Source organism: Chiloscyllium punctatum, chromosome 48 (genome assembly GCF_047496795.1).
Source record: "Chiloscyllium punctatum isolate Juve2018m chromosome 48, sChiPun1.3, whole genome shotgun sequence".
NCBI classification, from domain to species: Eukaryota; Metazoa; Chordata; class Chondrichthyes; order Orectolobiformes; family Hemiscylliidae; genus Chiloscyllium; species Chiloscyllium punctatum.
Window position 1 is genome coordinate 58343948 of NC_092786.1, and position 24919 is coordinate 58368866.

The 24919-nt window shown below is 43.2% G+C and overlaps 1 protein-coding gene across 9 annotated transcripts in view; it reads left to right on the plus strand.

The window, feature by feature from the left end:
• Positions 1–24919, plus strand: part of frmd5a (FERM domain containing 5a) — a 285958-nt gene that overhangs the window by 189558 nt on the left and 71481 nt on the right. For 5 of the 9 annotated variants that reach the window (XM_072565344.1, XM_072565348.1, XM_072565351.1 and 2 more), the window contains exons 3-4: positions 18387–18429; positions 23257–23335. In XM_072565344.1, the coding sequence (XP_072421445.1) occupies positions 18387–18429; positions 23257–23335 (122 nt within the window). Of the gene's footprint in view, positions 1–16941; positions 17058–18386; positions 18430–23256; positions 23336–24919 lie in introns of all 9 variants that reach the window. The other 4 variants (XM_072565346.1, XM_072565347.1, XM_072565352.1 and 1 more) reach the window with 2 other exon arrangements.

Consider the following 24919-nt stretch of genomic DNA (forward strand, 5'->3'; position numbering starts at 1 on the left):
TAACACAGGCGTGCACTTTATGACAGGTTTAATAGAGGTGTGAACACTATGGCAGGTTAAATACAGGTGTGCACTCTATGACAGGTATATACAGGCATCCACGCTATGACAGGTTTAATGCAGGCGTGCACACTATGACAGGTTTAATACAGGCATCCACATTATGACGGGTTTAATACAGGTGTCCACACTATGACAGGTTAAATACAGGTGTGCACTCTATGACAGGTATATACAGGCATCCACCCTATGACAGGTTTAATACAGGTGTGCACACTATGACAGGTTTAATACAGGCATCCACACTATGACGGGTTTAATACAGGTGTCCACACTATGACAGGTTTAATACAGGTGTGCACACTATGACAGGTAATACAGATGTCCACACAATGGCAGGTTTAATACAGGTGTGCACACTATGGCAGGTTCAATACAGATGTCCACACTATGGCAGGTTTAATACAGGTGTGCACACTATGACAGGTTTAGTACAGGTGTGCACACTATGACAGGTTTAATATGGGTGTCCACACTATGACAGGTTTAATACAGGCATCCACACTATGACAGGTGTAATACAGATGTCCACACTATGGCAGGTTTAATACAGGTGTGCACACTATGACAGGTAATACAGGTGTCCACACTATGACAGGTTTAATACAGGTATGCATTCTATGGCAGGTTTATTACAGGTGTGCACATTATGACAGGTAATACAGGTGTACACTCTATGACAGGTTGAATACAGGTGTCCACACTATGGCAGGCAAAATACAGGTGTCCACACTATGACAGGTTTAATACAGGTATGCATTCTATGGCAGGTTTAATACAGGTGTGCACATTATTACAGGTAATACAGGTGTCCACACTATGACAGGTTTAATACAGGTATGCATACTATGGCAGGTTTGATACAGGTGTGCACATTATGACAGGTAATACAGGTGTCCACACAATAACAGGTTTAATACAGATGTGCACACTATGACAGGCAAAATACAGGTCTCCACACTATGGCAGGTTTAATACAGGTGTGCACACTATGACACGTTTTATACAGATGTCCACACTATGGCATGTTTAATACAGGTGTGCACACTATGACAGGTAATACAGGTGTGCACACTATGACAGGTTTAATACAGATGTCCACACTATGGCAGGTTTAATACAGGTGTCCACACTATGACAGGTAATACAGGTGTCCACACTGTGACAGGTTTAATACAGGTGTGCATTCTATGGCAGGTCTAATACAGGTGTGCACATTATGACAGGTAATACATGTGTCCACACAATGACAGGTTTAATACAGGTGTGCACACTATGGCAGGTTTAATACAGGTATGCACACTATGACAGGTAAAATACAGATGTCCACACTATGGCAGGTTTAATACAGGTATGCACACTATGACAGGTTTAATGCAGGTGTCCAAACAATGACAGGTTTAATATAGGTTTGCACACTCTGGCAGGTTTAATACAGATGTCCACACTATGGCAGGTTTAATACAGGTGTGCACACTATGACGGGTTTAATACAGGTGTGCACAATATGACAGGTTTAACACAGATGTCCACACTATGACATTTTTAACACAGGCGTGCACATTATGACAGGTTTAATACAGGTGTGAACACTATGGCAGGTTCAATACAGGCATCCACACTATGGCAGGTCTAATACAGGTGTGCACACTATGACAGGTAATACAGTTGTGCACACTATAACAGGTTTAATACAGGTGTGCTCACTATGGCAGGTTTAATACAGGCATCCACACTATGACAGGTTTAATACAGGTGTGCACACTATGACAGGTTTAATACAGGTATGCACACTATGACATGTTTAATGCAGGTGTCCACACTATGGCAGGTTTAATACAGTTGTGCACACTATGACAGGTTTAATACAGGTGTGCACACTATGGCAGGTTTAATACAGACGTGCACAATATGACAAGTGCAATATATGTGTGCACACTATGACAGGTTTAATACACGTGTCCACACTATGACAGGTAATACAGGTGTCCACACTATGGCAGTTTTAATACAGGTGTGCACGCTATGAGAGGTGTAATACAGGTGTGCACACTATGGCAGGTCTAATACAGGTGTGCACACTATGACAGGTTTAATACAGGTGTGCACACTATGGCAGGTCTAATACAGATGTGCACAATATGACAAGTACAATACATGTGTGCACACTATGACAGGTTTAATACACGTGTCCACGCTATGACAGGTAATACAGGTGTCCACACTATGGCAGGTTTAATACAGGTGTCCACACTATGACAGGTAATACAGGTTTGCACACTATGTCAGGTTTAATACAGGTGTCTACACTATGGCAGGTTTAATACAGGTGTGCACACTATGACAGGTTTAATACAGGTGTACACACTATGGATGGATTAATACAGATGTTCACACTATGGCAGGTATAATACAGGTGTGCACACTATGACCGGTTTAATACAGGTGTGCACACTATGACAGGTTTAATACAGATATCCACACTATGACAGGTTTAACACAGGCATGCACAATATGACAGGTTTAATGCAGGTGTGAACACTATGACAGGTTCAATACAGGTGTCCACACTATGATAGGTTTAATGCAGGTGTGCACACTATTACAGGCTTAATACAGGCATCCACACTATGACAGGTTTAACACAGGCGTGCACTTTATGACAGGTTTAATAGAGGTGTGAACACTATGGCAGGTTAAATACAGGTGTGCACTCTATGACAGGTATATACAGGCATCCACGCTATGACAGGTTTAATGCAGGCGTGCACACTATGACGGGTTTAATACAGGCATCCACATTATGACGGGTTTAATACAGGTGTCCACACTATGACAGGTTTAATACTGGTGTGCACTCTATGACAGGTATATACAGGCATCCACCCTATGACAGGTTTAATGCAGGCGTGCACACTATGACAGGTTTAATACAGGCATCCACACTATGACGGGTTTAATACAGGTGTCCACACTATGACATGTGTAATACAGGTGTGCACACTATGACAGGTAATACAGATGTCCACACAATGGCAGGTTTAATACAGGTGTGCACACTATGGCAGGTTCAATACAGATGTCCACACTATGGCAGGTTTAATACAGGTGTGCACACTATGACAGGTTTAATACAGGTGTGTACACTATGGCAGGTTTAATATGGGTGTGCACACTATGACAGGTTTTATACAGATGTCCACACTATGACAGGTTTAATACAGGTGTGCACAGTATGACAGGTAATACAGGTGTCCACACTATGACAGGTTTAATACAGGTATGCATTCTATGGCAGGTTTATTACAGGTGTGCACATTATGACAGGTAATACAGGTGTGCACTCTATTACAGGTTTAATACAGGTGTCCACACTATGGCAGGCAAAAGACAGGTGTCCACACTATGACAGGTTTAATACAGGTATGCATTCTATGGCAGGTTTAATACAGGTGTGCACATTATTACAGGTAATACAGGTGTCCACACTATGACAGGTTTAATACAGGTATGCATACTATGGCAGGTTTGATACAGGTGTGCACATTATGACAGGTAATACAGGTGTCCACACAATAACAGGTTTAATACAGGTGTGCACACTATGACAGGCAAAATACAGGTGTCCACACAATGACAGGTTTAATATAGGTATGCACACTATTGCAGGTTTAATACAGATATCCACACTATGACAGGTTTAACACAGGCATGCACAATATGACAGGTTTAATGCAGGTGTGAACACTATGACAGGTTCAATACAGGTGTCCACACTATGATAGGTTTAATGCAGGTGTGCACACTATTACAGGCTTAATACAGGCATCCACACTATGACAGGTTTAACACAGGCGTGCACTTTATGACAGGTTTAATAGAGGTGTGAACACTATGGCAGGTTAAATACAGGTGTGCACTCTATGACAGGTATATACAGGCATCCACGCTATGACAGGTTTAATGCAGGCGTGCACACTATGACGGGTTTAATACAGGCATCCACATTATGACGGGTTTAATACAGGTGTCCACACTATGACAGGTTTAATACTGGTGTGCACTCTATGACAGGTATATACAGGCATCCACCCTATGACAGGTTTAATGCAGGCGTGCACACTATGACAGGTTTAATACAGGCATCCACACTATGACGGGTTTAATACAGGTGTCCACACTATGACATGTGTAATACAGGTGTGCACACTATGACAGGTAATACAGATGTCCACACAATGGCAGGTTTAATACAGGTGTGCACACTATGGCAGGTTCAATACAGATGTCCACACTATGGCAGGTTTAATACAGGTGTGCACACTATGACAGGTTTAATACAGGTGTGTACACTATGGCAGGTTTAATATGGGTGTGCACACTATGACAGGTTTTATACAGATGTCCACACTATGACAGGTTTAATACAGGTGTGCACAGTATGACAGGTAATACAGGTGTCCACACTATGACAGGTTTAATACAGGTATGCATTCTATGGCAGGTTTATTACAGGTGTGCACATTATGACAGGTAATACAGGTGTGCACTCTATTACAGGTTTAATACAGGTGTCCACACTATGGCAGGCAAAAGACAGGTGTCCACACTATGACAGGTTTAATACAGGTATGCATTCTATGGCAGGTTTAATACAGGTGTGCACATTATTACAGGTAATACAGGTGTCCACACTATGACAGGTTTAATACAGGTATGCATACTATGGCAGGTTTGATACAGGTGTGCACATTATGACAGGTAATACAGGTGTCCACACAATAACAGGTTTAATACAGGTGTGCACACTATGACAGGCAAAATACAGGTGTCCACACAATGACAGGTTTAATATAGGTATGCACACTATTGCAGGTTTAATACAGATGTCCACACTATGACAGGTTTAATACAGGTGTGCACACTATGACACGTTTTATACAGATGTCCACACTATGGCATGTTTAATACAGGTGTGCACACTATGACAGGTTTAATACAGATTTCCACACTATGGCAGGTTTAATACAGGTGTTCACACTATGACAGGTTTAATACAGGTGGGCATTCTATGGCAGGTCTAATACAGGTGTGCACACTATGACAGGTAATACAGGTGTGCACACTATGACAGGTTTAATACAGGCATCCACACTATGACAGGTTTAATACAGGTGTGCACACTATGGCAGGTTTAATACAGGTGTGCACATTATGACAGGTAATACAGGTGTCCACACAATGACAGGTTTAATACACGTGTGCACACTATGGCAGGTTCAATACAGGCGTGCACACTATGACAGGTAAAATACAGGTGTCCACACAATGACAGGTTTAATATAGGTATGCACACTATGGCAGGTTTAATACAGGTGTACACACTATGGCAGGTTTAATACAGGTCTGCACACTATGACAGGTCTAATACAGGTGTGCACACTATGACGGGTTTAATACAGGTGTACACACTATGACAGGTTGAACACAGATGTCCACACTATGACATTTTTAACGCAGGCGTGCACATTATGACAGGTTTAATACAGGTGTGAACACTATGGTAGGTTCAGTACAGGCATCCACACTATGGCAGGTTTAATACAGGTGTGCTCACTATGACAGGTTTAATACAGGTGTGCATTCTATGGTAGGTCTAATACAGGCGTGCACACTATGACAGGTAATACAGGTGTTCACACTATGACAGGTTTAATATAGGTGTGCTCACTATGGCAGGTTTAATACAGGTATGCACACTATGACATGTTTAATACAGGTGTCCACACTATGGCAGGTTTAATACAGTTGTGCACACTATGACAGGTTTAATACGGGTGTGCACACTATGACAGGTAATACAGATATCCACACTAGGGCAGGTTTAATACAAGTGTGCACACTATGACAGGTTTAATACACGTGTCCACACTATGACAGGTAATACAGGTGTGCACACTATGACAGGTTTAATACAGATGTCCACACTATGGCAGGTTTAATACAGGTGTCCACACTATGACAGGTAATACAGGTGTCCACACTATGACAGGTTTAATACAGGTGTGCATTCTATGGCAGGTCTAATACAGGTGTGCACACTGACAGGTAATACAGGTCTGCACACTATGACAGGTTTAATACAGATGTCCACACTATGACAGGTTTTACACAGATGTCCACACTATGGCAGGTGAAATACAGGTGTGCACTCTATAACAGGTTTAATACAGGTGGGCACACTATGGCAGGTTTAATATGGGCGTGCAGACTATGTCAGGTTTTATTCAGAAGTCCACACTATGGCATGTTTAATACAGATGCCCACACTATGACAGGTTTAATACAGGTGTGCACACTATGACAGGTAATACAGGTGTCCACACTATGACAGGTTTAATACAGGTGTGCACACTATGACAGGTTTAATACAGATGTCCACACTATGGCAGGTTTAATACAGGTGTGCACACTATGACAGGTAATACAGGTGTCCACACTATGACAGGTTTAATACAGGTGTGCACACTAATACAGGTTTAATACCGATGTCCACACTATGGCAGCTTTAATACAGGTGTCCACACTATGACAGGTTTAACACAGGCGTGCACACTATGACAGGTTTAATACAGATGTCCACACTGTGGCAGGTTTAATACAGGTGTGCACACTATGACAGGTTTAATACAGATGTACACACTAGGGCAGGTTTAATACAGGTGTCCACACCATGACAGGTTTAATACAGGTATGCATTCTATGGCAGGTTTAATACAGGTGTGCACATTATGACAGGTAATACAGATGTCCACACTATGGCAGGTTTAATACAGGTGTCTACACAATAACAGGTTTAATACAGGTGTGCACACTATGACAGCTTTAATACAGGTGTGCACATTATGACAGGTAATACAGGTGTCCACACTATGACAGGTTTAATGCAGGTATGCATTCTATGGCAGGTTTAATACAGGTGTGCACATTATGACAGGTAATACAGGTGTGCCCACTATGACATGTAATACAGGTGTCCACACTATGACAGGTTTAATACAGGTGTGCACACTATGGCAGGTTTAATACAGGTGTGCACACTATGATAGGCAAAATACAGGTGTCCACACAATGACAGGTTTAATATAGGTATGCACACTATTGCAGGTTTAATACAGATGTCCACACTATGGCAGGTTTAATACAGGTGTGCACACTATGGCAGGTTTAATACAGGTGTGCACACTATGACAGGTAAAATACAGGTGTCCACACAATGACAGGTTTAATATAGGTATGCACACTATGGCAGGTTTAATACAGGTGTACACACTATGGCAGGTTTAATACAGGTCTGCACACTATGACGGGTTTAATACAGGTGTGCACACTATGACAGGTTTAACACAGATGGCCACACTATGACATTTTTAACACAGGCGTGCACATTATGACAGGTTTAATACAGGTGTGAACACTATGGCAGGTTCAATACAGGCATCCACACGATGGCAGGATTAATACAGGTGTGCTCACTATGACAGGTTTAATACAGGTGTGCATTCTATGGTAGGTCTAATACAGGTGTGCACACTATGACAGGTAATACAGGTGTTCACACCATGACAGGTTTAATACAGGTGTGCTCACTATGGCAGGTTTAATACAGGTATGCACACTATGACATGTTTAATACAGGTGTCCACACTATGGCAGGTTTAATACAGGTGTGCACACTATGACAGGTTTAATACAGGTGTCCACACTATGACAGGTTTAATACAGGTATGCACACTATGACATGTTTAATACAGGTGTCCACACTATGGCAGGTTTAATACAGTTGTGCACACTATGACTGGTTTAATACAGTTGTGCACACTATGACAGGTTTAATACACGTGTCCACACTATGACAGGTAATACAGATATCCACACTAGGGCAGGTTTAATACAGATGTCCACACTATGGCAGGTTTAATACAGGTGTCCACACTATGACAGGTTTTACACAGATGTCCACACTATGGCAGGTTAAATACAGGTGTGCACTCTATAACAGGTTTAATACAGGTGGGCACACTATGGCAGGTTTAATATGGGCGTGCAGACTATGACAGGTTTTATTCAGATGTCCACACTATGACAGGTTTAATACAGATGTGCACACTATGACAGGTAATACAGGTGTCCACACTATGACAGGTTTAATACAGGTGTGCACACTAATACAGGTTTAATACAGATGTCCACACTATGGCAGCTTTAATACGGGTGTCCACACTATGACAGGTTTAACACAGGCGTGCACACTATGACAGGTTTAATACAGATGTCCACACTATGGCATGTTTAATACAGGGTGTCCACACTATGACAGGTTTAATACAGATGTACACACTAGGGCAGGTTTAATACAGGCGTCCACACTATGACAGGTTTAATACAGGTATGCATTCTATGGCAGGTTTAATACAGGTGTGCACACTATGACAGGTTTAATACAGGTGTCCACACTATGGCAGGCAAAATACAGGTGTGCACATTATGACAGGTAATACAGGTGTGCACACTATGACAGGTAATACAGGTGTCCACACTATGACAGGTTTAATACAGGTGTGCACACTATGGCAGGTTTAATACAGGTGTGCACATTATGACAGGTAATACAGGTGTCCACACAATAACAGGTTTAATCCAGGTGTGCACACTATGACAGGCAAAATACAGGTGCCCACACAATGATAGGTTTAATATAGGTATGCACACTATTGCATGTTTAATACAGATGTCCACACTATGGCAGGTTTAATACAGGTGTGCACACTATGGTAGGTTTAATACAGGTGTGCACACTATGACAGCTTTAATACAGATGTCCACACTATGGCAGGTTTAATACAGGTGTGCACATTATGACAGGTTTTATACAGATGTCCACACTATGGCATGTTTAATACAGGTGTGCACACTATGACAGGTAAAATACAGGTGTCCACACTATGACAGGTTTAATACAGGTGTGCATTCTATGGCAGGTCTAATACAGGTGTGCACACTATGATAGGTAATACAGGTGTGCACACTATGACAGATTTAATACAGATGTCCACACTATGGCAGGTTTAATACAGGGGTCCACACTATGACAGGTAATACAGGTGTCCACACGATGACAGGTTTAATACAGGTGTGCATTCTATGGCAGGTCTAATACAGGTGTGCACACTATGACAGGTAATACAGGTGTGCACACTATGACAGGTTTAATACAGATGTCCACACTATGGCAGGTTTAATACAGGTGTGCACATTATGACAGGTAATACAGGTGTCCACACAATGACAGGTTTAATACAGGTGTTCACACTATGGCAGGTTTAATACAGATGTCCACACTATCGCAGGTTTAATACAGGTGTCCACACTATGACAGGTTTAATACAGGTGTGCACACTATGACAGGTTTAATACAGGCATCCACACTATGACAGGTTTAATACAGGTGTGCACACTATGACAGGTTTAATACAGGTGTGCATTCTATGGCAGGTCTAATACAGGTGTGCACACTATGACAGGTAATACAGGTGTGCACACTATGACAGGTTTAATACAGGTGTGCTCACTATGGCAGGTTTAATACAGGTGTCCACACTATGACAGGTTTAATACAGGTATGCATACTATGACATGTTTAATACAGGTGTCCACACTATGACAGGTAATACAGGTGTGCACACTATGACAGGTTTAATACATGTGTACACACTATGACAGGTTTAATACAGGTGTGCACACTATGACAGGTTTAATACAGGTGTCCACACTATGACAGGTTTAATACAGGTATGCATACTATGACATGTTTAATACAGGTGTCCACACTATGGCAGGTTTAATACAGTTGTGCACACTATGACAGGTTTAATACAGGTGTGCACACTATGACAGGTTTAATACGGGTATGCACCCTATGACAGGTTTAATACAGATGTCCACACTAGGGCAGGTTTAATACAAGTGTGCACACTATGACAGGTTTAATACACGTGTCCACACTATGACAGGTAATACTGGTGTCCACGCTATGACAGGTTTAATACAGGTGTCCACGCTATTACAGGTTTAATACATGTGTGCACACTATGGCAGGTTTATACAGGTGTGCACACTATGGCAGGTCTAATACAGCTGTCCACACTATGGCAGGTTTAATACAGGTGTGCACACTATGACAGGTTTAATACAGGTGTCAACACTATGGCAGGTCTAATACAGGTGTCCACATTATGGCAGGTTTAATGCAGGTCTGCACACTATGGCAGGTTTAATACAGGTGTGCGCACTATCGCAGGTTTAAGACAGATGTCCACACTATGGCAGGTTTAATACAGGGGTCCACACTATGACAGGTAATACAGGTGTCCACACTATGACATGTTTAATACAGGTGTGCATTCTATGGCAGGTCTAATACAGGTGTGCACACTATGACAGGTTTAATACAGGCATCCACACTATGACAGGTTTAATACAGGTGTGCACACTATGGCAGGTTTAATACAGGTGTGCACATTATGACAGGTAATACAGGTGTCCACACAATGACAGGTTTAATACAGGTGTGCACACTATGGCAGGTTTAATACAGATGTCCACACTATCACAGGTTTAATACAGGTGTCCGCACTATGACAGGTTTAATACAGGTGTGCACACTATGACAGGTTTAATACAGGCATCCACACTATGACAGGTTTAATACAGGTGTGCACACTATGACAGGTTTAATACAGGTGTGCATTCTATGGCAGGTCTAATACAGGTGTGCACACTATGACAGGTAATACAGGTGTGCACACTATGACAGGTTTAATACAGGTGTGCTCACTATGGCAGGTTTAATACAGGCATCCACACTATGACAGGTTTAATACAGGTGTCCACACTATGACAGGTATAATACAGGTATGCACACTATGACATGTTTAATACAGGTGTCCACACTAGGGCAGGTTTAATACAAGTGTGCACACTATGACAGGTTTAATACACGTGTCCACACTATGACAGGTAATACTGGTGTCCACACTATGGCAGGTTTAATACAGGTGTGCACACTATGAAAGGTTTAATACAGGTGTGCACACTATGACAGGTTTAATACAGGTGTCCACGATATTACAGGTTTAATACAGGTGTGCACACTATGACAGGCAAAATACAGGTGCCCACACAATGATAGGTTTAATATAGGTATGCACACTATTGCAGGTTTAATACAGATGTCCACACTATGGCAGGTTTAATACAGGTGTGCACACTATGACAGGTTTAATACAGGTGTGCACACTATGACAGCTTTAATACAGATGTCCACACTATGGCAGGTTTAATACAGGTGTGCACATTATGACAGGTTTTATACAGATGTCCACACTATGGCATGTTTAATACAGGTGTGCACACTATGACAGGTAAAATACAGGTGTCCACACTATGACAGGTTTAATACAGGTGTGCATTCTATGGCAGGTCTAATACAGGTGTGCACACTATGACAGGTAATACAGGTGTGCACACTATGACAGGTTTAATACAGATGTCCACACTATGGCAGGTTTAATACAGGGGTCCACACGATGACAGGTTTAATACAGGTGTGCATTGTATGGCAGGTCTAATACAGGTGTGCACACTATGACAGGTAATACAGGTGTGCACACTATGACAGGTTTAATACAGGTGTGCATTCTATGGCAGGTCTAATACAGGTGTGCACACTATGACAGGTTTAATACAGGCATCCACACTACGACAGGTTTAATACAGGTGTGCACACTATGGCAGGTTTAATACAGGTGTGCACATTATAACAGGTAATACAGGTGTCCACACAATGACAGGTTTAATACAGGTGTGCACACTATGGCAGGTTTAATACAGATGTCCACACTATCGCAGGTTTACTACAGGTGTCCACACTATGACTGGTTGAATACAGGTGTGCACACTATGACAGGTTTAATACAGGCATCCACACTATGACAGGTTTAATACAGGTGTGCACACTATGACAGGTTTAATACAGGTGTGCATTCTATGGCAGGTCTAATACAGGTGTGCACACTATGACAGGTAATACAGGTGTGCACACTATGACAGGTTTAATACAGGTGTGCTCACTATGGCATGTTTAATACAGGCATCCACACTATGACAGGTTTAATACAGGTGTCCACACTATGACAGGTTTAATACAGGTATGCATACTATGACATGTTTAATACAGGTGTCCACACTATGGCAGGTTTAATACAGTTGTGCACACTATGACAGGTTTAATACAGGTGTGCACACTATGACAGGTTTAATACGGGTATGCACACTATGACAGGTTTAATACAGATGTCCACACTAGGGCAGGCTTAATACAAGTGTGCACACTATGACAGGGTTAATACACGTGTCCACACTATGACAGGTAATACTGGTGTCCACGCTATGACAGGTTTAATACAGGTGTGCTCACTATGGCAGGTTTAATACAGGCATCCACACTATGACAGGTTTAATACAGGTGTCCACACTATGACAGGTTTAATACAGGTATGCACACTATGACATGTTTAATACAGGTGTCCACACTAGGGCAGGTTTAATACAAGTGTGCACACTATGACAGGTTTAATACACGTGTCCACACTATGACAGGTAATACTGGTGTCCACACTATGGCAGGTTTAATACAGGTGTGCACACTATGACAGGTTTAATACAGGTGTGCACACTATGACAGGTTTAATACAGGTGTCCACGATATTACAGGTTTAATACAGGTGTGCACACTATGGCAGGTTTATACAGGTGTGCACACTATGGCAGGTCTAATACAGGTGTGCACACTATGACAGGTTTAATACAGGTGTCCACACTATGGCAGGTCTAATACAGGTGTCCACATTATGGCAGGTTTAATGCAGGTCTGCACACTATGGCAGGTTTAATACAGGTGTGCACACTATGACAGGTTTAATACAGGTGTGTACAGTATGACAGGTTTAATACAGGTGTCTACACTATCGCAGGTTTAATACAGGTGTGCACACTATGGCAGGTTTAATACAGGTGTCCACATTAGGGCAGGTTTAATACAGGTGTGTACAGTATGACAGGTTTAATACAGGTGTCTACACTATCGCAGGTTTAATACAGGTGTGCACACTATGGCAGGTCTAATACAGGTGTCCACATTATGGCAGGTTTAATACAGGTGTGCACACTATGGCAGGTTTAATACAGGTGTACACACTATGACAGGTTTAATAGAGGTGTGCACACTATGGGAGGTTTAATACAGGTGTACACACTATGACAGGTTTAATACAGGTGTGTACAGTATGACAGGTTTAATACAGGTGTCTACACTATCGCAGGTTTAATACAGGTGTGCACACTATGGCAGGTCTAATACAGGTGTCCACATTATGGCAGGTTTAATACAGGTGTGCACACTATGGCAGGTTTAATACAGGTGTACACACTATGACAGGTTTAATACAGGTGTGTACAGTATGACAGGTTTAATACAGTTGTCTACACTATCGCAGGTTTAATACAGGTGTGCACACTATGGCAGGTTTAATACAGGTGTGCACTCTATGGCAGGTTTAATACATGTGTACACACTATGACAGGTTTAATACAGGTGTGCACACTATGGCAGGTTTAATACAGGTGTGTACACTATGACAGGTTTAATATGGGTGTGCACGCTATGGCAGGTTTAATACACGTGTGCACACTATGACAGGTTTAATACAGGTGTGCACACTATGACAGGTTTAATACAGGCGTGCACACTACGACGGGTTTAATACAGGCATCCACACTATGACAGGTTTAATACGGGTGTGCACACTATGGCAGGTTTAATACAGGTGTGCACACTATGACAGGTTTAATACAGGTGTGCACACTATGGCAGGTTTAATACAGGTGTGCACACACTGACAGGTTTAATACAGGTGTGCACATTATGACAGGTTTAATACAGGTGTCCATTCTATGACAGGTTTAATACAGATGTGCACACAATGACAGGTTTAATACAGGTGTCCACACTATGACAGGTTTAATACAGGTATGCACAGTATGACAGATGTTGCTAAAATGAAATGTGAGAAACGTTTCAAGTGGTGGGTGGGTTGGTCAATGAAGCACTCAGTCTTAAGGCAGTGGGTTGCTTGGAATTATCACACCCTGTGAGTTGACCTGATCTGGAACATTTTTAACTGAGCCAGGAAGCAGACTCTCTCATAATTTTCAGAAGAGGATTGGACAAATACACTAGAAGCAGAGATTTGCAGAGTTATCAGGTAAAATTGGGTTTAGTGAGACTAATTGGAAACTCTTCCAGAGACTGTAAAGTAATCTAATCTAAACATGAAAGACAGCGCAGATTTGATAGGCTGATTGGCCTCCTGTATTATTCTGTCTCAGTGAAGGGATATCAGTGCTGGTGAATCAAGGACAGTTCCTAAACATTCCAGGTCAGTCCCAGCATGAGTCTGGGTGTGGTGGTCATTCAACTGGGTCAGTCATTGCAAGGCCTGGCTAAAGTATCTGATTGAAGAAGAGATCAAACCCAGCCACAGCAGTTTGAGAAATTCAATCTCTGCTTTCAACAAAAAGTTAAAAATCCAGTGATAAAATGTTGTCACCAATGCCCCTTACGGAAATCTTCCTGAAGGGTTTGTCAGATGATCCACCGAATTCCCATCAACTCCACCTACACATTCCCAACATTGGTTGATTGGTTATCCAATTCATCCATCCCAGTACCCATGGCCAATCAGAAAGCAAGCAGACTTTTCACCACCTGGTGGGATGATTCCTGATTGGCTGTCTTTTTCTTTTCCCTGTTCCCACTAACCAATAATCAAGCCTGTACAACAAAAATGAAAGGAAAGTACCCTTCCTTGAATCTTCCAATCGGTTTTTGCCTCGGTACCTTTCGAACCGGGAGAGTCTGGGCTTATAGGAGACTCCAGTCCACGATTACTTGATCGCATTCACCACAGTTGCCCCCTAAGGAACCTAGCAAGGCCATCAGTTGTATCAAACTCAGTGACAATACTTACAACTGGAGAGTGATTTTTGTTTTGTAATAGTGTAATCTGTATCTACAATGTTCCTAACCTTTACTTTTAGCATGGCTGCTTCATCTCTATGGTACTGGGTGAGATGCTGCTATTTTTCACTTAAAAGACCTCATGGCCACTGTTTTCATCTGCAATTGTCACTCAATTATAGTCAGTTTTGGCCTGACCAATCATAATGAGACTGCTCAATCTCATTCAACTTCAGCTCATTTCACCCAAAGGAGATTTTGACCTCACCCTTCTGTCTGATCCATGTTTAAGATGAATAATGAGCAGGGTCTGATCTAACCCTTTACAGGGTTTGTAGATGTCGCTGGTGTAGTAAATGTGAACACAGCAAAATGTCATGTCAATTTCAGATGCTATATCACTGTGTGTTGCTGAGCTTCAGCGTTAACACCCCTGGAGTCTCCAGGATTGAAATTAAAGCAGGTGAAACCTGATTGGAGTAAAATCCTTAAGTTTTAAAAAGGTTTAAAGTTTAGGCAAGTGTGTTGTCTTTCCCTTTACTTGTACAATGCCGTGGTGAGACGACATCCTGAGTTCAGTGTCCAGTTTATGTCACTTTATTTGCAAAAGGATATGAACGCATTAGAATAATTTCAGAAAAGGTTCATTTGACTCATACCTTGGAAGAAAGGTTTCACATGAAGAAAGGGGAACAGATTTGGCGTGTACTCATTGCAGTTTAGAAATGAATGTCATTCTTGCTGAAACATACAAGATGCTGGGGACAGTTGATAGGGAGGATACTGGGAGGAAGTTTCCTCTGGCAGGGAATCCTAGGGCAAGGAGAAACAGTTTCAGAGTAGGATGTCTCTCTTTTTGGAATATTGTTTCCTCTCTGACGTTGTTTGTCGGTGAATTTTTCTTCCCTGGAAAATAGTGAAGACTGGGTCATTAAAGTTATTTAAGGCTGGGTTGGATAGATTTTTGATTGACAGTGAAGTCTGGGTAAGGGTGGGCAGCAGGAGTGTGGAGTAGAGATCACAACCAGTCATGACCATATCGAATGATGGAGCCATTTGTAAACACCAATGGTCTACTCCTGCACCTAAGCCCAATGTCCTCTATAAAACTATTTTTAAAGTGACACATTACAAAAAGCTACATGATTCTAGAGAGAATCCAGAGAATTTACCTCTGAATAGACTTGGATGGGAGCAGGAAAAAGAAGGAGCTGGTCAGTGCAAGCAGGACTGCAGTCACCAATGATCATATTTTTTGTCTTTAATAAAACACAAGAATATGTTGAAGAAAATTAAATCTTGCCCAAATACTTGAAGATAAAATAATGTGTGAGTCTGTCTTCCCATTGTCCTTTAAACTGTGTTTCCCTCAGCCAATAATGTCCGATTTCTTGAGAATCCCTGATTTTTAATCATTCCATCTTTGGAAACCATTCCCTCAGCTGCCTACACACTAAGCTCAGCAATTCCCTCCCCAGACCTCTCCCACCTCTCTCTTTTCTTTAGAATCTACTTAAACCTACTTCTCTGACCAAATCTCTGGCCACTCGTCCTAGTGTCTCTTCAGATGGATGATCAAATTTTGACTTAAAGTAATCCTATCAATTGTCTTGTAATGCATTACTATTTTAGAATTGCTATTTAAAGTAAAGATGCTTTGTTGCAGATTTATTTTAGAACTGTTAGTCTAAATACCAAGAGGAATCAGAGAATAAACAATAATGGGCATCATTGTGTTTCAGTGCACATAACACAGGAGCAGAAGGCCATTCAGCCCTTTAGGTTATCACTAAGGTCATGGATGATTTGTATCTTAACTGGGCCTCTCTGTTTTGGAACAGCGTTGAGATGCCCTGAGGTGAGACACTACAGGAATCCTCTTGTTAATGCTGTACATTATTTTGGACAGGCGAATGCTTGCAGATATTCTCCTAATGGTCCATGAACCTACTGACCCCATCCCCAGTTGGAAGTCTTGCTCTCCCTGATCCTACAAATAGACAGTCCATCCCTGGGGGCAGGCTGAGTTCAGGCCAGGCAGTTTTATAGCCTGAGAAATTTCAACCTGGACACGAGGAACTGCTGTTTTCGTCCTGGACAGTGAGGAAATGATACCATTCTGAATATTTCACCAAATACCATATAAAACAATTCCATTGCAGTTGATTCAGAATTTCATGGACCAATTCTGAACAATTCTGATCTTAATGACTTGGCTTCTGGGACACCGAAAAGATTGGTTACTCTCAACAGAACTAATCGATTTCATAGAACTGGTGAGATAATATTTTAATCTTTTCGGGTAAGGATCAGAGCTTAACAATTATTTTTGGTATTTTGCAACCTTATGAATTTTTATGCTACTTAGTCTGTTTGTTGATGGGAAATTGAATTTCAGGCCATTGTCAGTTTTAAAGAGCAGGCAGTTTTTAGTTGACAGTTAACAGCTGAACTATCTTAATCTGCAAATCCGGAAGGAGATTTTGAAGGCTTCTGGAATTCTCTGATGCTGCTGTCGCCTGATTGTTCCAGCTTTCAGGAGATGGAAGTTGAGGTTCCTGGACTGGTATTCACTGCTGTTGCAACAAGAAAGCATTCCATTTTTGGGGCTATTTTATGCAAACCTCTGTAATAGTGCTCAGGAACATTTCCTACACGTGCAAAGTTCCAACCATTCTCCAGTTAAAGCTGGGTGAAGTGAGTCAAAGCAAATCAATCTCAAGTGTCCTTTAGGAAATGTTGCTTGTGGAAGGCGGTGTGTTGACCAATTTGTGTTCTCACCTGCCCTGTCCTCCCACTTGCACCGGTATAGCCCTCACCTCAATAAAAGGCCTCAATCCATTCAACAGGGCATGGAATGAAAGGTTTGGGAGACTCAATAAATCCTGGAGTTCTCTTCTTTCACCAAATGGAGAAGATTGGTCTGATCTTGGCACTGTTCAAATTGAAGGTCCATAATGTGGATCATTCAATTCCCCTTCCCCTTGCCCTGCCCCTTCCTGAGGGGTGAAATTCCATACGTTATACAGTGAGTAACTCTCCCAGTGTTCTTTGTGTTTGGTTCCTGGTCAGGGATTAGGAAGATCCTTTTAATCTGAGACTTTCTTTCAGCTGTTTCCTAAATGTTATATCCTTGCTGCATTTCAGGACAGTGCTGTTTAACTTTGTCTGTTTATTTCCATTGCAGCATTGGTTGGATATCTCCAAGTCCATTATTAAACAAATGAAATGTAAGTTTCCAAAATTTCAGGAGCTATTCTCATTAAGATAGTGTGCTTGTTGTGAAATCTGATCAGGAGATATATTTCGATATTCTGGCAAGTTTTGAGAAGATTTGTAGCTCAGGTTGAGGTTCTGAATGTAGGTTTGCTCGCTGAGCTGGAAGGTTCATTTTCAGACATTTCGTCACCATACTAGGTAACATCTTCAGTGGGCCTCCGGACGAAGCACTGCTGATAATTCCTGCTTTCTGTTTATATGTTTGGGTTTCTTTGGTTTGGTGATGTCTTTTACTGTGGTGATGTCATTTCCTATAGTGATGCCATTTCCTGGTCTTTTTCTCAGGGGGTGGTAAATCGGGTCCAAGTCAATGTGTTTGTTGATAGAGTTCCAGTCGGAATGCCATGATTCTAGGAATTCTCGTGCATGTCTCTGTTTGGTTTGTCCTAGGATGGATGTGTTGTCCCAGTCGACGTGGTGTCCTTCCTTATCTGAATGTAAGAATACCTGTGAAAGAGGGTCATGCCGTTTTGTGGCTAGCTGATGGTCATGAAAATGAATCTTCCAGCTGAGCAAGCAAACCTACATCCATTTCTACATTTTTGTTTATTCTGGTCTTTCCAATTTTTGAGGTGGGAACAGGCTTGGTTTGATCACCATGGGCCATTTTATAAACCAGGATTTCTGAAAGCACTCATGAGAAAGGAGGAAAGTAAGATTCCAGTTTATCTTAGACGCTGGTTGGGTCCTGTACCATGTTCCATTGGCTAACCCAATGTCCCATCCATTAGCCTCCACACTCATGTTATCTGATGTATCTCCTGCCCATGGCCCATGCCATGAAGTATACTGACGTGCATTGGTGATGCAGAGCTACATCCTAACATTAGCCTTCACTTTCAGGGAAGGAAGGGGGAATATTAGAGAGGACAGGAGATGCTCAAGTGTCAGTGATCTCCCCCTAATCTTAACCCACCCCTCAATTTATAGATTGTGCCTTATTTTGTGCCTGCAATCCCTCCCCTTGTATAGACAAATGACCTTTCTGGTTCTTGTCACCCTTTCGCCATCTCAGGCTCTTAGTAACTCGCAGAATCTACACACTGCTCTCCAAGGGACCCAGTGTGATTATCCAACAGCGTTAGCCTCTAAATAATCATTGAAGACAATTCGTAATTTCCCCTTTGTTTTTGTATTCCTTTATGGGATGTGGGTCTCAATGCCTGGACCAGCATTTCATACCATCCCTATAGCGTGGAAGCAGACCATTCGGCCCACCATGTCCACACCACCCCTCTGAACAGCATCCCACCCAGACTCATCCCCCTACCCCATCCCTGTAACCTGCATTTCCCGTAACTAGGCAACCTAACCTGCTTAGGTTTGGACTGTGGGAGGAAACTGGAGCACCCGGAGGAAACCCACGCAGACACAGGGAGATTGTGCAAACCCCACACAGATGGTTGCCTGAGGGTGGAATTGAACCCTGGTGCTGTAAGGCAGCAGTGCTAACTACTGAGCCACTGTGTCACCCTCATCATTTATTGCTCATCCCCAAATGCCCTTGGAAGGCTCGTGGTGAGCGGCCTTCTCGTAGCATAGCTTACTACGCTGTCAGGGAGATAGAGCCAGGATTTTGATTCCGTGACAGTGAAAGAAAAGTGATATATTTCTAAATCAGGGTGGTGTGTGGCTTAGAGGGGAACTTATAGGCACTGGTGTTCCCAAGGATCTGCTGCCCTTGTCCTAGTCCTTCTGTGCTGTAGAGGTCACAGGTTTGGAAAGTGCTGTCAAGAGAGCTTCGGTAGTTAGTGCAGTGAGAGCTTCAGTAGTTACTGCAGTGAGAGCTTCGGTAGTTACTGCAGTGAGCTTCGGTAGTTAGTGCAGTGAGAGCTTCGGTAGTTACTGCAGTGAGCTTCGGTAGTTACTGCAGTGAGCTTCGGTAGTTACTGCAGTGAGAGCTTCAGTAGTTACTGCAGTGAGCTTCGGTAGTTAGTGCAGTGAGAGCTTCGGTAGTTACTGCAGTGAGAGCTTCGGTAGTTACTGCAGTGAGAGCTTCAGTAGTTAGTGCAGTGAGAGCTTCGGTCGTTACTGCAGTGAGAGCTTCAGTAGTTAGTGCAGTGAGAGCTTCGGTAGTTACTGCAGTGAGAGCTTCGGTCGTTACTGCAGTGAGAGCTTCAGTAGTTAGTGCAGTGAGAGCTTCGATAGTTACTGCAGTGAGAGCTTCGGGAGTTACTGCAGTGAGAGCTTCGGGAGTTACTGCAGTGAGAGCTTCAGTAGTTAGTGCAGTCAGAGCTTCGGTAGTTACTGCAGTGAGAGCTTCGGTAGTTACTGCAGTGAGAGCTTCAGTAGTTAGTGCAGTGAGAGCTTCGGTAGTTAGTGCAGTGAGAGCTTCGGTAGTTACTGCAGTGAGAGCTTCGGTAGTTAGTGCAGTGAGAGCTTCGGGAGTTACTGCAGTGAGAGCTTCAGTAGTTAGTGCAGTGAGAGCTTCGGTAGTTACTGCAGTGAGAGCTTCGGTAGTTAGTGCAGTGAGCTTCGGTAGTTACTGCAGTGAGAGCTTCGGTAGTTAGTGCAGTGAGAACTTTGGTAGTTAGTTCAGTGAGCTTCGGTAGTTACTGCAGTGAGCTTCGGTAGTTAGTGCAGTGAGAGCTTCGGTAGTTACTGCAGTGAGCTTCGGTAGTTACTGCAGTGAGAGCTTCGGTAGTTACTGCAGTGAGAGCTTCGGTAGTTAGTGCAGGGAGAACTTTGGTAGTTAGTGCAGTGAGAACTTTGGTAGTTAGTTCAGTGAGCTTCGGTAGTTACTGCAGTGAGCTTCGATAGTTAGTGCAGTGAGAGCATCGGGAGTTACTGCAGTGAGAGCTTCGGTAGTTACTGCAGTGAGAGCTTCGATAGTTAGTGCAGTGAGAGCTTCGGTAGTTACTGCAGTGAGAGCTTCAGTAGTTAGTGCAGTGAGAGCTTCGGTAGTTACTGCAGTGAGAGCTTCGATAGTTAGTGCAGTGAGAGCATCGGGAGTTACTGCAGTGAGAGCTTCGGTAGTTACTGCAGTGAGAGCTTCGATAGTTAGTGCAGTGAGAGCTTCGGTAGTTACTGCAGTGAGAGCTTCGATAGTTAGTGCAGTGAGAGCTTCAGTAGTTAGTGCAGTGAGAGCTTCGGTAGTTACTGCAGTGAGAGCTTCGATAGTTAGTGCAGTGAGAGCTTCGGTAGTTACTGCAGTGAGAGCTTCGGTAGTTACTGCAGTGAGAGCTTCGATAGTTAGTGCAGTGAGAGCTTCGGTAGTTACTGCAGTGAGAGCTTCGGTAGTTACTGCAGTGAGCTTCGATAGTTAGTGCAGTGAGAGCATCGGGAGTTAGTGCAGTGAGAGCTTCGGTAGTTACTGCAGTGAGAGCTTCGGTAGTTACTGCAGTGAGCTTCAGTAGTTAGTGCAGTGAGAGCTTCGGTAGTTACTGCAGTGAGAGCTTCGGGAGTTACTGCAGTGAGAGCTTCGGTAGTTAGTGCAGTGAGAGCTTCGGTAGTTACTGCAGTGAGAGCTTCGGTAGTTACTGCAGTGAGCTTCGATAGTTACTGCAGTGAGAGCTTCGGTAGTTAGTGCAGTGAGCTTCGGTAGTTAGTGCAGTGAGAGCTTCGGTAGTTACTGCAGTGAGCTTCGATAGTTACTGCAGTGAGAGCTTCGGTAGTTACTGCAGTGAGAGCTTCGGTAGTTACTGCAGTGAGCTTCGATAGTTACTGCAGTGAGAGCTTCGGGAGTTACTGCAGTGAGAGCTTCGGTAGTTACTGCAGTGAGAGCTTCGGTAGTTAGTGCAGTGAGAGCTTCGGTAGTTACTGCAGTGAGAGCTTCGGTAGTTACTGCAGTGAGCTTCGATAGTTACTGCAGTGAGAGCTTCGGTAGTTAGTGCAGTGAGCTTCGGTAGTTAGTGCAGTGAGAGCTTCGGTAGTTACTGCAGTGAGCTTCGGTAGTTACTGCAGTGAGAGCTTCGGTAGTTACTGCAGTGAGAGCTTCGGTAGTTAGTGCAGTGAGCTTCGGTAGTTAGTGCAGTGAGAGCTTCGGTAGTTAGTGCAGTGAGCTTCGGTAGTTACTGCAGTGAGAGCTTCGGTAGTTAGTGCAGTGAGAGCTTCGGTAGTTAGTGCAGTGAGCTTCGGTAGTTAGTGCAGTGAGAGCTTCGGTAGTTACTGCAGTGAGAGCTTCGGTAGTTAGTGCAGTGAGAGCTTCGGTAGTTAGTGCAGTGAGAGCATCGGGAGTTACTGCAGTGAGAGCTTCGGTAGTTAGTGCAGTGAGAGCTTCGGTAGTTACTGCAGTGAGAGCTTCGGTAGTTAGTGCAGTGAGAGCTTCGGTAGTTAGTGCAGTGAGAGCATCGGGAGTTACTGCAGTGAGAGCTTCGGTAGTTAGTGCAGTGAGAGCTTCGGTAGTTACTGCAGTGAGAGCTTCGGTAGTTAGTGCAGTGAGAGCTTCGGTAGTTAGTGCAGTGCATTTTGTCGGTGGTACACACTGCTGCTACTGCATGCCGATGGTGGAGGGTCTGTATGTCGAAGGAAATTAAGGAGATGCCACACAAGCAGGAGGCTGCTTTGTCCTGGATTGTGTGGGGCTTCTTGAGTGTTGTTGGAGCTGCCCCCATCCAGGACAAGTGGGGAGTATTCCATCTCCCTCCGGACCTGTGTCTTGCTGATGGTGGAGAGACTTTGAACTCATCACAAAAAAGAGGGGAAGAATCACTGGTTATTATGGGATGTTTGTTTTGCTGTTTCATTAATTTGGGTCATTCAAACAGCAACATTTTTAGTGTGCACCCAGTTTATATGTAGTGTCTAATTCATATTCATCTTTTTCTTCTATTTGGCAGCTCAGCCTCCATACACCATGTGTTTCCGTGTCAAGTTTTATCCCACCGACCCTTCAGCTCTGAAGGAGGAGATAACCAGGTAAGTCTCTTGTTACTGAGCCACAAATCTCCACTCTCAGTCTAATAGTTCCTTCACCAGAGAAAGAAAGATTGCATCTCATGAGTTAAAACAGCAATCTTAAGGGCCTGTACTCACAAGGCTCTTTAAAGCCTTTAACCTATAAATGGATTGCTACTGAATTCACTGAATCCACTGGGGTTTATATTCAATGTAACACACTGTTTGGATCAGTCTGCAGACATCAGCGTCCTTGCAGTTTTAAAAGACACTTCTCGTCTGGCTGGATTTCATCACAGGAGGATTGCTAGCTCTTTCTGTAACTCAATATTATTGAAATTCTGGTTGTTCCCTGAGCCTCTGTTGAGCTTCCTACAGATGCTGACTGATGTGAAATGTATTTTCATATTTTTCCATTTATATTTTGGATCCGTAGCTTTCCCATTCTTTTTGAGCAAGAATGCAGTGAATTCTCCAGTAAGTTTCTGAAAGATCGCACTGTCTATGGGGAAATATTACAGATCGCCAAATTGTTAGAATGAATTAGATGGTGAAATCTGCAGCTTAGAGCAATGAGTAGACAAAGTTAAATGGTTGCTGGGTGTTACTTGAATTCTGTAATTATTAATGGGAAAAGAGGGAGGAAATACAGGTGAGATGATGGAATGTTTCCAAGTCGTGGGCCTCCTCCACTGCCAAACTCTAACCACCCCGACATGTGGAGGAAGAAAGCTTCATCTTCTGCCTTGGGACCCCCCAACTACAAGACCAATGTCAATTTCACCAGTTCCTCATCTCGCCTCCCCCACCCTATCCCAGATCCAACCCTCCAACTTGGCACCACCCCCCTTGAACCGTCCTACCTGTCCATCTTCCTTCCCACCTATCCGCTCCACCCTCTGCTCCGACCTATCACCTTCACCCCCCCACCTTCATTTACATACTGCACTCCTAGTAACCCCTCATGTATCTCGCAGCCCCCTTGGGCCTCCCCCATGTTCCTGATGAAGAGCATACGCTCGAAACGTTGACTCTCCTGCTCCTCGGATGTCGCCTGACCGGCTGTGCCTTTCCAGCACCACATATTTTGACTCTATATTTGGGTATGATTAGTGCATCAGCTGAGGTAGATGAATTAAATGTAGGTGATAATGATAAAATACTGTTTTAGGTGATAATTCAATGGTATACGTCAGTAGAGTTGCTAGCGCTTGCTGCTTTCCCCCCCCCCCACCCCCAACATTGTCTTTCACAGGCAGCTATCGGCAGGAAACAGTCCACTCTCTTCATCTACTTCATCGCATCTCTCTTTCTCTCTCTCTCTCTCTCATTTGTGTGTGTGTGTCTCTCTCTGTCTATCTGTCTGACTCTGCCTCTCTCTCTCTCTCTCATTCTGTGTGTGTGTGTGTCTCTCTCTGTCTATCTGTTTGACTCTGCCTCTCTCTCTCTCTCATTCTGTGTGTGTGTGTCTCTTTCTGTCTATCGGTCTGACTCTGCCTCTCTCTCTCTCTCCCTCTTGAGCCTGCATTGAAATGCCAGCATGGCTCACTCCCAGTTTCTTTCTCTGGCTGTACAATCTGCCAGGATCCCTAGAACTTCAAATTC